Source organism: Uranotaenia lowii, chromosome 3, assembly GCF_029784155.1.
Source record: "Uranotaenia lowii strain MFRU-FL chromosome 3, ASM2978415v1, whole genome shotgun sequence".
Lineage (NCBI taxonomy): Eukaryota > Metazoa > Arthropoda > Insecta > Diptera > Culicidae > Uranotaenia > Uranotaenia lowii.
The window spans coordinates 72,620,931-72,633,670 of record NC_073693.1 but is presented as its reverse complement, the minus strand read 5'-3'; the positions used below and the strand labels follow the sequence as shown (position 1 = coordinate 72,633,670).

Below are 12,740 nucleotides of genomic sequence, written 5' to 3'. Positions count from 1 at the left end.
ATGCCAAAAGACGTACACCTGTTAAACAGCTAACAACTTTTTTGTCTAAAAAGATATGAAGTTATGATATTCGACAAAGTTGTTCAGCGGAAAATTTCCTGTAAGAAATTTATAAATTGGCACATGAACCATTAGCAGGCTCAGTTCCAAAGCAGAAACAAAAATGATGTTGATTTTTCAGTACAAAATATTCAATTTTTCCATACAAACCTAAAAGTTCAAATTTACTCATGTAAACGTTACTTAAAAATTCTGCAAAAAATCATGGATGAGTTTTGGATCAAAACGAAACTTTTAAGGCCCCAGGGTTTGAGAAATTCAAAAATGACCCCAAATCGACTCAGTCTAATATAACATGTCTATCCGGTCATTTTTCTAAATCATTTGCATTTTGCAGCTAAAATCAGAGCTTTCATTTATGAGGAATTTCTAAACTCTTCAGCAATGTTTGCACGTGATTAAACAATTTTTATTTTAAGATACAAGAAACTATCATCTACGCAGACAAAATGGCTATTTAAAAACTGTAGGATACTGAACTCATCTCCAGTTCCTTAACTTGTTTGACATGTTTTGTATTCTCTGGGATAGCATTTGAAAAAAAATCGAATCATAGGGACCTACCGAGAAAAATTGCCCCGGCCCCTCCGGTGGCTTAATCCGGCCCTGATTGAATTATAAAACAAACTGCTTCGGGGTGTAATGCAAGGTTGCCGAAATCACAGAAAATACTGTAATTTCACAGAATTTTGAGCAAATTTTATCACTAAATCTGTGTCACAGAGCACAGAATTTTGAAATATTCACAGATTTTTTAAATTTTGAATGAATGTCCAAAATTAATTTTTTTCTGGCCAATATAAAATTTAGATTTCTTACTTTGAAAAGTAGATAAAATTGGTATTGTCAATTGACTGTTGGTTGAATTTTGAATCACTAATCACTAATCATTAATCATACTTCCACAGCCGGAACTTATGTCTGAATCCCAAAAAAATAATAAGAGTATTTTATTATTCTTCTTTTCTATGTTCATGTTTGTGATTATATCAACATAAAAATATTAAAATAATCAAAAACATGAAATGGTTGATATTGTATTGGTTTTTGCGAGGCTGGAAACTAAGGATTCTTATTTTGTCCCCGAGAACTGTAGAGGGGGTTTCGGAGCTTATCTCTTCGGTTAATATTTGCCAAAAATAACGATAGGCTTCCTAGAATTCCTAGATTTTCCTTAAGATAGCTTCTTCAACTCTCTTAAAATGCGAGTTCTTAAATTGAGGCATTAATTAATTTTCATTCCATTTTTTCAGTGACGATGAATCCAGCCCGTTGGCCATTTTGCGCAAGCGACAAATGGAAGACGCTAAAGAGGACCTACACGCTTACCTGGATCTGCAGCAGGTAGCCGCAAACCCTCAGTTACATTACCAGGCACAGCAAGCAAAACTCCAACAGCAATATTCGCACGCACAACATCAAGGATTCCATCCCGGTCAGGACATGGGACTGCATCACCTGCAATCGCACGGACATCACGGCAGCTCGGCTGCTCGCGACTCGCACCATTCCGGCCAAATGGTGCCAAACCCGCAAGCCTTCCGTGCCGGCCTGTCACAGCCAACACCAGCCGAGTCACCTATACCGGCATCCAACGTCGAGGTGTCCTACAACGTGCCCAAACGTCAGCGGCTGAACTTCGACATGGACGAAGGCGCCTCGGTGGCAAACTTCAACCTAAACCGTACCGTTCGATATCAGAACAATTTGGATCACTCGGTCAGTCTAGACGAGCATGGTGCGTTCGGTTTGTACGTTGGAGAAATGTTGCGAAAACTCCCTGATAGATTGGGCTCGGTGACGACGATGAAGGTGATGCAATTGCTACATGAAGCACAAATCCAAGCGATAGATGCGGCTGCAAACAATGCAGCGGCCAACAAAAAAGACAGTACCGAAAACAGCAATGCCGATGAGCGTAAATCTACCGACAGTAACGAAAGTGCTAGTAAAGAATAAGCAACACGCATCCTCACTCCTCGTTTCTCTCCCATAAAAATAAGCAAGATGCCATTCGATTAGCTACCCATTGTACAGATGCAAAGCTAACACATATTCACTCCACGACAGGACTCATAGCTCGAAAAAACATGTATTTATTCCGATGGAAACATCTTCCATTAGTAAGCTTCATTGGCCAGGATAGAAATCCGAGGCGTTATTTTAATTCGCGTCATATATGCTCCCCCCCATATTAGACAAACAAAAACCACACAAAAAGGTAACATATAACAAAAAGCTTATATGAGAGTATGATTTCGAACAAGAAAACGTACCCGGCATCCCTGCGTTCCCCGGTGTGGAATCTCGAGGGCGGTTCAGAGAGACGGTGAGATAGTGCCAGCCGGTGTCGGAATTCGTAGACGAACACGTGCACAGAAACCAATAACCGGTTGCAAGCAATCGAAGAACGTGCATGTAGGTAGTCGGTACCTACTCCAGTTCCGATAGTTTAGTAGAAAGTTTTATGGATTTGTAGAACATAAGTGATAATTTAAATCATTTGACAGAACCGATATACAAAGAAAAAAGTGTAAAATTATCCTAATAAATGTGAATTATGTTAATTCCGGCTTGTGATTGTTGAAAGAAATTAATTTATTTTTAATATAAGGTTTCAACTATTCGATACTTTATTTAATATTTTAATATTTATAGATACGATTATAGAAACGATACTATCAATCTAAGATCGCAAATGTACGCTATTTTTCTAACGCCATAGAAAGGAGAGTTGGTCAATCACTCTTATCGCGTGTCTTGTGCAAATTATTCACCAACTTTTCGATTTCACTCAAAAACTCCTCGTCCTCGAAACGTGTATAACCTGCGGGCGTCACCATTCCCGGTTCGTCCCGTCCCTTAATGGTGGGCAAACGAATTTTGTCAATCACTCCAAGCACCGCATTGATCAAACTGACCACAAGCGAAAGGGTTGCCACCAAAAGCAACGGATTGAGCACGTGAAGTCCTGCCAATCCATAGTTTCCGTAGCCACCATATCCGCCGCCATGGCCGTACCATCCGTGGTTCGCCAACGGATAGTTCACACTAAAGAACCCATTTGACCAACCCGGACCTCCGTGACCGCCATAGGAATGTCCGTTCCCGTTCGTTGGTGTCTCGCTCTGATGCCAATCACCGTAACTGTCGAAATAATGCCCAGATCGATAATCATTGTTGGAGCTCATAGTTTCCATTTTGTCTTCCTGTGGCTGTCGTTTGCCGCTCTCGTCCTTTCCGTAGGCACCTTCCATCCGTTGCTGATCGATCTTGGTGTAATCGTCAGCCAATCTTTTCCCGCCATCCATTAAATTTTCTGGGCCTTGACCTTTCTTATGTTTAGGTCTTTTTTCGAACATCTTTCTCAGCCAACCGCTACCGGTTTGAGTGCGGTTCGATTTGGTCACAAAATTCATACCGGAATACCGCGGTTGATAGTGCGATACCCCAATAAGCTGATACTGATCGGTATCTATAAGAGATTCAGCATTTGTGTCGGATTCATCGTTGACAGGTGACTCGAGTTGATATTCCGGGATGGTTGTAGAATCGCGGGAGTAGTTTGTTGAAAGATTCACGATAACGCTCGGGAGCAGATTCAGTGCCAACAGAATGACCCGCCACTTGGTGCCAAAACTTGACATTTTCGTTTCACTCTCGGAACGGTTTCTCAGACTAACTAATCTCTGCCAGTTGGGGACCAATTTATATAGTACTTGCTCGAGTCCAGATGCTCCACAAAAGAACATCAAGTTCAAGGTTTGTTGCACATGTCATGTCAGCGGATGTGCGAAAATGTGTCGCATAATAGATGTACGACGTGACTTTATTGTGTAGGGACATGAGTTACTCGGAATTTTGAAAAACGAAAGTGAACATGTTTTATTGTGTTGTGCTACCTACTATTTTACGTTTTTATTGTATCCGTAATTGGTCTAGTCTACGTTCGCTTAAATCATAATTCAATATGTAAAACAAACAAAAGTTTATTGATTCTACACTTGTGTGTTCGCTTCAATTTTACTTCGAAGAAAAGTGCAAAATGTAGAACGAAACTTATACTTTATTTTTAACAAGTTTGAAGGAGTTAATATCATTTTCATTATTATGTGAAATTTAAGTTAATGATGTACAAAAACCATCAATTTTAAGAGATTTTAAGTTGATTATGTCAACTAAGTACTCGTCATTTAACGTTTTACTTATTTCAAGATTTTTATCTTCATGTTTTCTAAGAATAAAAAACCTACACGTTGTCGAAAAATATATGAAATCCCCGCTGCTTAACAGTTAAACTATAAAGCGCATTTTTCTATAAATAGCGGCTTATATGGCTTTCAGGAGGTCATGTAGACTCTCACACTTCGGGCGAAAAATGGAATGAACAATGAAAATAAACAAACTACATTTACATAGATTTACGTGGATTTTCTAAATCGATTCAAATATGACAAAAAAAACATGACACGGATGGAAAAGGGATGAATCATACTAAAGGATGAAAATCCCGGAAAAGGAAAGGGCATGTGATCTAGTAATTCCAACTCGCCTGTTGTTGGTAGAATGAGCACGCTATGCTTATAGGTTAGGGACAACAGAATATTCACGCGGTGTTCAAATTCGCTCTTTGGGAAGACCGCATATCATAGCAATGTTTTGCTCATCCGACATCCTTCCGTTGCATAACCAAAGGCGTTAAACGTTAACTGTTATATTATATAACTCCGTATAATAGGGATATGTAAAAAAAGACAGGATAAACACAAGCGCTATCTTGCATTCATAAAAACCGTTACTTTTGTCAATTGATCACATTAGGTCCCGGGATTCACAACCCAAGTTATGTGTTAGTTTGATCGAGATCACCATAACTTCAGAGATTAAACTCAATCAACCTGGTCAAAACTATTGTTACTTTGACATTTTGCTTGTTACGAATACCGCAGACCAGTAACTTATTTTTTACAAGACAAATATGACTTTTAAGTTCATCGAATACTTCAATTAAAGGTGCAATAATTTGAAGTTAAATTTCAGTTTACAAAAAAAATTGAATTCGAACTGAAATGTTCCTACCTGGTACTTTTATCTGACTGCAGGTAGCGCTCCAGGCAAAAAAAATCTTATAGATTGAGTTCTGATTTTCGAATTATCTATCCCCGCGCAAAATTTATCCCTTTTATCCTAATCCTATGAAATTTTTATCTTCGGCTTTACTTCAAATCAATAATACGAACTTTTTTTTCCTATGATTTATGCTGAACAGTACGAAACGAACACACTTTGCGCTACGTATATTGAATTAAACGCCTGTGTTTAGGCATAGCAACAACCTTGTATGGGCAAAACCAACGAATATCCCTGGCACGTGGCAAGAATGTTTTTTTTTTGCCAGGAATTTACCACATCGTGGCATTCTTCCCTTTATGCAAGAAATATACAAGTCGAAGACCTAATTTTGTTGAAATCGGTTTCGTCACTAGGAAAGGATAAAATTTAAAAAAATCAAACGAAATCCTAATTTCTCATTAAACATTTATTCCTACAAACCCATAAACAACCTGGCTCACTTGCTTGCCAAGCTCAGAAGACCCAACGTTTGTTCCTTGTACTTTTTTAAATTGTACTCATTTTCACCATCGTTGAACAGCTGTTCCACGGACCGGGCATATTCTGCCGGTGCCTCTAGCTTGGGTTCGGATTCTGCTCGACCGAAGTTCAAGATTGCTTCTGAATTGATTTTGGCGCAATTTCGCTGGAAATCGTAGTACTCCATGTCGGCTTCCGTTTTCGTTTCCTCCCACGGTTCCACAACATTAGACTCGTGGTATAACGCCGTCAACAGGTAGATGGCATAGTCGTAGTTCTGCTTCTTCAACGGACACCGGTCGGTGACTAGAGTTAAGATACCGGTATCTGCATTGTAACGTTCCCCTACCAATCGCAGGAATTTATCCTTGGCATGCTTATCGAGCTTTAGCGTATCTACCTTTAGCTGGATCGTTACAATGCGTGACAGTGGATTGCGAATTGTAGGCAAAGCGTGGCAATAATCCGAAGAAATAAAGTCGATCGGAAAGTGTTGTTTCATTTTTTCTTCCGTCTCCAGCCCCTTCGGCCAGGGGGTGCAGAATTGTTTAAGAGCTTCGCACTGTTTTTTGATGACCGGTGGGGTAAGATGAAGGAAGTTCGGAATCTTCATCAACTCGGCATTGGCAAACTTCCCTGGAGCGACCTGATACTTTTTGCTTACATAGCCCTGACGCATAGGCAGCGGGACAGCCGATGGTACAAATGATTTAGGGCCTGGCCATACTGCTCCCCAGTCCTGATCGGGTGCCATACGTTGCGATCTGGAAAGAATACAACGTTCATCTCAGTTTGTCTGGAATGTAATCAGTAGATTTGCGGTAACTAAGTACCTTGGCAATGAAATTTCCTGCCGATTCATTTTCCTCCGAGCCGCTCGTTGTGTTTTAACTTGTTTAAAATTAAGGACTCGAAATTCTGAAATTAAATTTTCTTTTCAATTTATTTGTACAACCCATGAGAAAAATACCGAACCCACCTTCATCGTCAACATCGTTGCGGCGATCCACACTTTGTTGGGTGGATTGCAATCTGCAGCCGTATATCCGCAGCGAATGTTGAAGCACCGGTTTGGCAATGTACCGTGTTATTAGGGCCATGTTCTGTAAATTATACACCTACTTTTCTCAAGAAATTAGACAAAATTTATCACGGATGTTTTGATCGTGCTCGCGTTTTACATCACGGCCGGTGCAAAAACAAAAAAAAATTGACAAGAACCCTACAATTGTCGCTATCGCAAACCCATGCAGCAAAATATGCTTTCAAGGTCGATACAACAGACCACCTGGTTCAAAAACTTAACGAAAGGCATTCGAGCGCCATATTGAAAGCTCGTGCACCGAGCAGCCATCGACTGCATAAAAACAAAACGGTTTTCGTAGAATGTGCCAGCAAGTTCGTTACAATTTGTCTATCTTCGTACAATTTCTGTATTTTCAGGTGTAAACATGATTTCGGCTCTGCAAATTAGTTTTAATTCAATGGAAAATTTCTTCAGCTTGGTAAAATAATTGAAACTGAAGACTGTGAAGCTAGCAATTACCCCAAAAAACCATCATCAAAGAGGGCCTAGTGAAAACTGTTGCTGGGTGCGGGCGTTTTAAATCACATCACTCGAACAAAACAGCAAACGGTCGGTTAAAAATGGAACCCGGTGAACGTAAAAACATAAAAGTGGCCGTACGGGTGCGACCGTTCAACCGCCGTGAGTTGGAGCAAAATCAGCGGAACATAATCAAGGTACGTAGCAGAAAACGGAAAATGCCGGGGAAATTTTCGAAAAGATCATCCCGTTTGCCCTTGTCCCATCCGGCACTGATTAGCCCATCAATCCCGAACTTTCGCATCGTACATGTTAGTATTTAATATAGCTGCTACTGCAAGTGTTCGTTTTTCTTTAATATTTCGATAATAGCTGCTTATTTAGATACGTTTTAAGAGTTTTGTGAAATTGTATACTGAGGGCTTAAAAATGAATATTTACGTTTGAAAGACTAAATTAATTCAGTCATTTTCTAGACAAATGAGTAAATGTGACAGCCAGCACCATCTTAGAAGTTTACCAAATTTGGGCAGATAGTTTTATTCATAAATTAGGTACCTATCTAATTTAAACTATAATTTTGTTTTTAAATCTGAAACATGATTTTCTTGAAATAAGTTTTTATTTATTTTTATTTCGCACACACCTATTTTGCTTTTATTTTATTTATTTGAAGGTCGAATCAAGTCCAGAATTCATAAGGCTTGATTTTTTTTTCAATCTATTAATTCTTAAAAATTCATAGGGTTTTGTAACAATTTTCGATGATTTTTTGGCATCTTTTGTAGTAATGATAGATAGATAGATGATAACTACGACATAATAAGATATCTATATTTCAAGCGAAATAACTGAGAATGTGCAATTCAAGGACACTTTCCTTTCTTCTTATGGTTACTAGCAGTAATTAAATATGCCATTTAGGTTTGAAATTCAAGGTTATTCGTACAATTTCTTTGTCACTATGTCAGAGAGCCTTTTCCGGTTGAACGGTATTTTGCTTCAGCTCTCTGATTTTTACTGTAATCTTTCATTCTTTTCTTATTTAAACCCAACCAAGTTATTAGCAAAACATAATAGAGACTAATTTTTAAGAACAATTTCAAGATACATCTACATCTAGCTCTTCTTATAAAATTATTGTCTTACACCTTTCAACTGTCGTTAAATAAAATAAACATAAAAAACCTTTCAACTTTAGGTTCTGGACCGTTCCACACTTATGTTTGACCCGGACGAGGACGAAGATGAATTTTTTTTTCACGGCATGAAACAAACCCACCGGGACATCACAAAACGAGTGAAGAAAAAACTGACCATGGAGTACGATGAGGTGTTCGATGCGGAGGCAACAAACGAGAAAATCTTTCAACATTGTACCAAACCACTGGTCGAATCGGTCATGGACGGTTACAACTGCAGCGTTTTCGTGTACGGGGCAACGGGAGCGGGGAAAACGTTCACGATGTTAGGAAGCGAGGAATGCCCGGGTATCACTTTCCTAACTATGCGAGAGCTGTTCCGGCAGATTGTACAATTGAGCGATGTGCGCAAATTCGACATTGGAATTTCGTATTTGGAAGTTTACAACGAATTGGTGATGAATCTGCTAACCAAGAGTGGCCCATTGAAACTGAGGGAAGACGCCAGTGGAGTTGTGGTCAGTGGGTTGGTTTTGAAGCAGATACATAATGCTGAAGAATTGCTTGAATTGCTAGCATTAGGAAATCAAAACCGAACTCAACATCCTACCGATGCCAATGCTGAGAGTAGTCGAAGCCATGCTATTTTCCAGGTGCACATTCGAATGGTCGACAAAACAACAGGCCAGAAGAAAACAGTTAAACTATCTATGATCGACCTGGCTGGGAGTGAACGTGCTGCCAGTACGAAAGGAATCGGTATTCGCTTCAAGGAAGGCGCCAATATAAATAAAAGTCTACTGGCGCTTGGTAACTGCATCAACAAACTGGCTGACGGACTCAAGCACATCCCTTACAGAGATTCCAATTTGACTCGAATTTTAAAAGATAGCCTCGGAGGAAACTGCCAAACAGTGATGATTGCTAACATTTCCCCTTCATCGCTTACATATGAAGACACCTACAATACCCTTAAATATGCATCACGTGCCAAAAAGATACGTACGAGTCTTAAACAAAACATTGTACCAAACAATGTGCCGAAAGAATTTTTGGTCAAGAAGGTCAACGAGCAGGCTGCTGAAATTGAAAGACTCAAAGCAAAATTGAAGGAAGTTGAAGATCAGAAAGTGGTTGCTGTAAAACCGACGGCCTCATATGTGATTCCTTCAGCTGAATTTACTATGCCAGACGCTACGTTGTTGAACACATGGCGATCGAAAATCAATAACGCCTACGCAATTGTCCGCAAAGCCCAAGATCACTACTTTAACCTTCAGAGTAAGGAAAAGATACTGAACCTGCGTAGCAAGCTGAAAGAGCATGTTGAGGAAATTAAGAAAATTCTTAGTCTGGATGGGAAGCACTTAGATGAAGTAAGTACGCAACTTAGTTTTTAGTTTTCATCATTTATTCGACAGTAACTTATAATTCTAAGATTTTTCTCCCATCAATTCTGCCTGCTTGATTTCCATAATCTTCTCAGCTTCCTTAATGTATTCGTTTGCAATGGCCGTTACTTGAGACTGCACTTGAAAGTTAAGATCCTCCGATATGTCAGGTTGCTTTTTGATTTTCTTGATAATCTGATTTTGGCTTTCCTTGATAGTATCCCGACACTTGATGTACAAAACTTTAGCATTCTTGGCAAGTCCTTCCCGATGTTCGCGGGTCACTTTGGGCACCGGAATAAATAAGGTTGTTCCATCCTGCTGGGGATTTAAGTTCATACCGCTCTTCTGGATGGCCTGCAACACTGAAGGAATGGTCTGCGGGAACGAAACCAAGTTGACCACAACGGTTTTGGGATTCTTTCGGACCACCTGAGCCAGCTCCTGTAATTGATAATCTTTGCCTTCGAAAGACACTATTAGTGTCTCTATAGAACCAGTGGTTGATCGAATTGAAAGATTTTTAATGTAATCGTCTTTCAAATTATTGATGCTCTTCTCCATTTGAGTCCGTAGGCTTTCAAGATTGATAACTTCAGCTAGCTGGTGTTCGTTTATATGAACCTTACCGGAGGATCCCTTCTTTTCTTTCTTTTTGTCTTTGCCTTTAGCATAGTTACGAATTTGGAACTGTCGATTTGCTGGTACTAACTGGCATGTTAAAGGGACTAGGGTTCTCGATAGGCTTGGTTTTGTCATCTGAATAAATGCATATCGAGTTACAGTGCAATAGTAGCGAAACATTTTCACTAATCACTATAGAAAAACAAACTACCGATGTTGTTTCTTAAATATTAACATCAAAACAAAGTGGTATTGAGTGATATAAGAATTATGTATCATAACCCCAATTCGAGTCCAATAAAATTCAGATGCAAGATTTAAATCTCGCTGAACTTAACGAAGCTTTCACCCCAAGGAGCTTGCCATTTACACTGAAACAAAATGGACTGTGCAATACTGTACACTTGAACGTTACTTTCTATACAATTTCATGATTAATGTACTTAATTGTTATTGTAGAAAAAAACTCTTCAAACATAAATTCTCACTTAAACTTATATTTATTTTTTAACTTGTTCAGGATATTGCCCGACTAGAGGCATCTATTGACCGTTACGGAAAACAGGTGGTCCGACAGAAGGAAGAAATGGATCGGTGGGCAAAGCGATATAAAGATGCTGTTAAAAATTTGCAATCATTACGATCCGAGGTGGAGAGTAGTTCGGAGGTCGGCCCAATTATGATATACTATCTCCAGGCCAAAGACCAAGAGCTGGATGCCGTCAAGTCTCAGCTAAAGAAGAATCATGTTATGAAAATAAGCAACATCTATATTGAAGAAAACAAACAGTGGCAAAGGATAATGTGCCTTAGTGGGGATATTATTCAACAGAACTTTTTACTGCTCCGTAGCATTGGGCGCTTGGATAATGTCATACTCGAAAAAATGCAAAAGCTAGTGAAATTAGATTCTTGTCAACGAGGAGTTAAATTCTGCGACGACAATGAGCAAGAAGAGTTGATGAAAGAAGTCAACATAACTGATACTAGCTTTGGAGAAATAGCTAACCTTTCTGATTGCATTCAAGAAATTGATATTAAGAATGATTTTATAAATGAGTGTGGCGTTAAGCGGCTTAAAGAGGCAGATGAGTTTGATGCTGAGCCGAATATTAAAAAGTATAAAAATGATATCAACTTGCTGACTGATTTCAAAAAGCCTAGCAAAGTTGTTCGGCCACTCAATTTCAAAGCTCAAAGTCTAAGCGTCAAGACAACAGTTACACGAAAGACGCCCACAAAAGCCCAAAAGACGACAACGATTGCCCAGTTCAAAGTTCCTAAGCTTATGTTGAGCAGTGTACCCTCTAAGCCTTCTAGTGCTCAAAAAAGGCAGAAGTTTGCCAATTCATCATCATCGTCGAACGATGCCAGTGATGTTTCGGATGGGCCTGATGAAAATTTTGGCAATGCAAACAGTACCTTTTGCATTGATTCCGAAAAGGATGCTGCTAGTTCAATTTTATCTAACGTATTGGTGGAAAGTAACGTAGATCCACAGGTGCTCAATAAAGGTAGATATACGTAATGGGAACATCTAAAAGCAAAACATTTTTAAGCCAATTATTTTGTATTTTGCAGTTTTGAGACGGGCATCAACGAAAGGCAACGTGATTTCAAAGGTAACACTAACCCTAAACAAGGAAAACCGCAAGTTCAGTCCCAAGCGAGTTGGGAAAAGTCCGAGGCCATTAATGCGAACAAACAGCAAAAGTAGGTTTTGTTTGATTGATTAATATATTTACCCTTAATTCTCACATACAATTATTCTAACAATTATTTTTCAACAGCAACCACTAGCGCGGCGAGTGTTATCAATCGGTACCGAATGATGAAAGCAGGTGCAATATCAGGTCCATCTTCGTCCGGCAAAGGTAATAACAGCGAAGGTGATCGAAGAAAATAAACGTGTTCGCTAGAGCTTTTTAAATGATTGAAATATCTTGGTGTTTATAAAATCTGTAAATGTAATTATTTAGCTAAGCTTTCACATGCTTGTATTTTAGAAACTTCTACAATAAACAGTGTTTGTTTAGTTCGTTAAGTTAACGGAGTCTTGAAATCCAAATTTGATGAGTTTTTGATAAACGGTGTATTTTAAACATTAATGAGGAACTATAAAATCCAGTTGATTTTTTTTAACACCGATAATTTTAAACAACTGAAACTAACATTTTTATATGCAGAAATTACTACAGTAAAATTTTCTTAATCTAAATTGATATGATTAATTAAGGCTTTTTAAATAAATGTAACACTTCATCCCTATGTTCATTGCTGATATTTCTGAGCATATGTAAATATGTCGTTTTAGTTAAATATTTATGATGAATCGTACATCCTGGAATGCTTCAAATAGATTATTCAGTAACATGGATTAATATA

The 12,740-nt window shown here is 38.8% G+C and overlaps 4 protein-coding genes across 4 annotated transcripts in view; 2 read left to right on the top strand and 2 right to left on the bottom strand.

Annotated features, from left to right (window-relative positions):
• LOC129757368 (forkhead box protein O-like) overlaps positions 1 to 2,627 on the top strand; it is a 58,765-nt gene extending 56,138 nt beyond the window's left edge. The window contains exon 3 of the mRNA XM_055754572.1: positions 1,314 to 2,627. Coding sequence (XP_055610547.1) covers positions 1,314 to 2,019 — 706 coding nt within the window. The 3' untranslated portion in view covers positions 2,020 to 2,627. The remainder of the gene's footprint in view (positions 1 to 1,313) is intronic.
• Positions 2,628 to 5,580: 2,953 nt separating this feature from the next.
• On the bottom strand, positions 5,581 to 6,839 carry LOC129755425 (28S ribosomal protein S35, mitochondrial). The gene is made up of 3 exons (XM_055751921.1): positions 6,632 to 6,839; positions 6,486 to 6,570; positions 5,581 to 6,416 (listed from the first exon to the last, which is right to left on the bottom strand). Exons 1-3 carry the CDS (start codon positions 6,750 to 6,752, stop codon positions 5,630 to 5,632), a joined length of 993 nt encoding a protein of 330 aa, XP_055607896.1. The 5' UTR covers positions 6,753 to 6,839; the 3' UTR covers positions 5,581 to 5,629.
• Positions 6,840 to 7,018: 179 nt separating this feature from the next.
• LOC129755421 (kinesin-like protein KIF18A) lies at positions 7,019 to 12,575 on the top strand. The gene is made up of 5 exons (XM_055751910.1): positions 7,019 to 7,395; positions 8,400 to 9,716; positions 10,876 to 11,869; positions 11,937 to 12,068; positions 12,146 to 12,575. Exons 1-5 carry the CDS (start codon positions 7,300 to 7,302, stop codon positions 12,259 to 12,261), a joined length of 2,655 nt encoding a protein of 884 aa, XP_055607885.1. The 5' UTR covers positions 7,019 to 7,299; the 3' UTR covers positions 12,262 to 12,575.
• Positions 9,747 to 10,677, bottom strand: LOC129755428 (ribosome-recycling factor, mitochondrial). The gene has a single exon (XM_055751924.1). The coding sequence runs from the start codon at positions 10,533 to 10,535 to the stop codon at positions 9,774 to 9,776; it is 762 nt and encodes a 253-aa protein (XP_055607899.1). The 5' UTR covers positions 10,536 to 10,677; the 3' UTR covers positions 9,747 to 9,773.
• Positions 12,576 to 12,740: the final 165 nt, after the last annotated feature.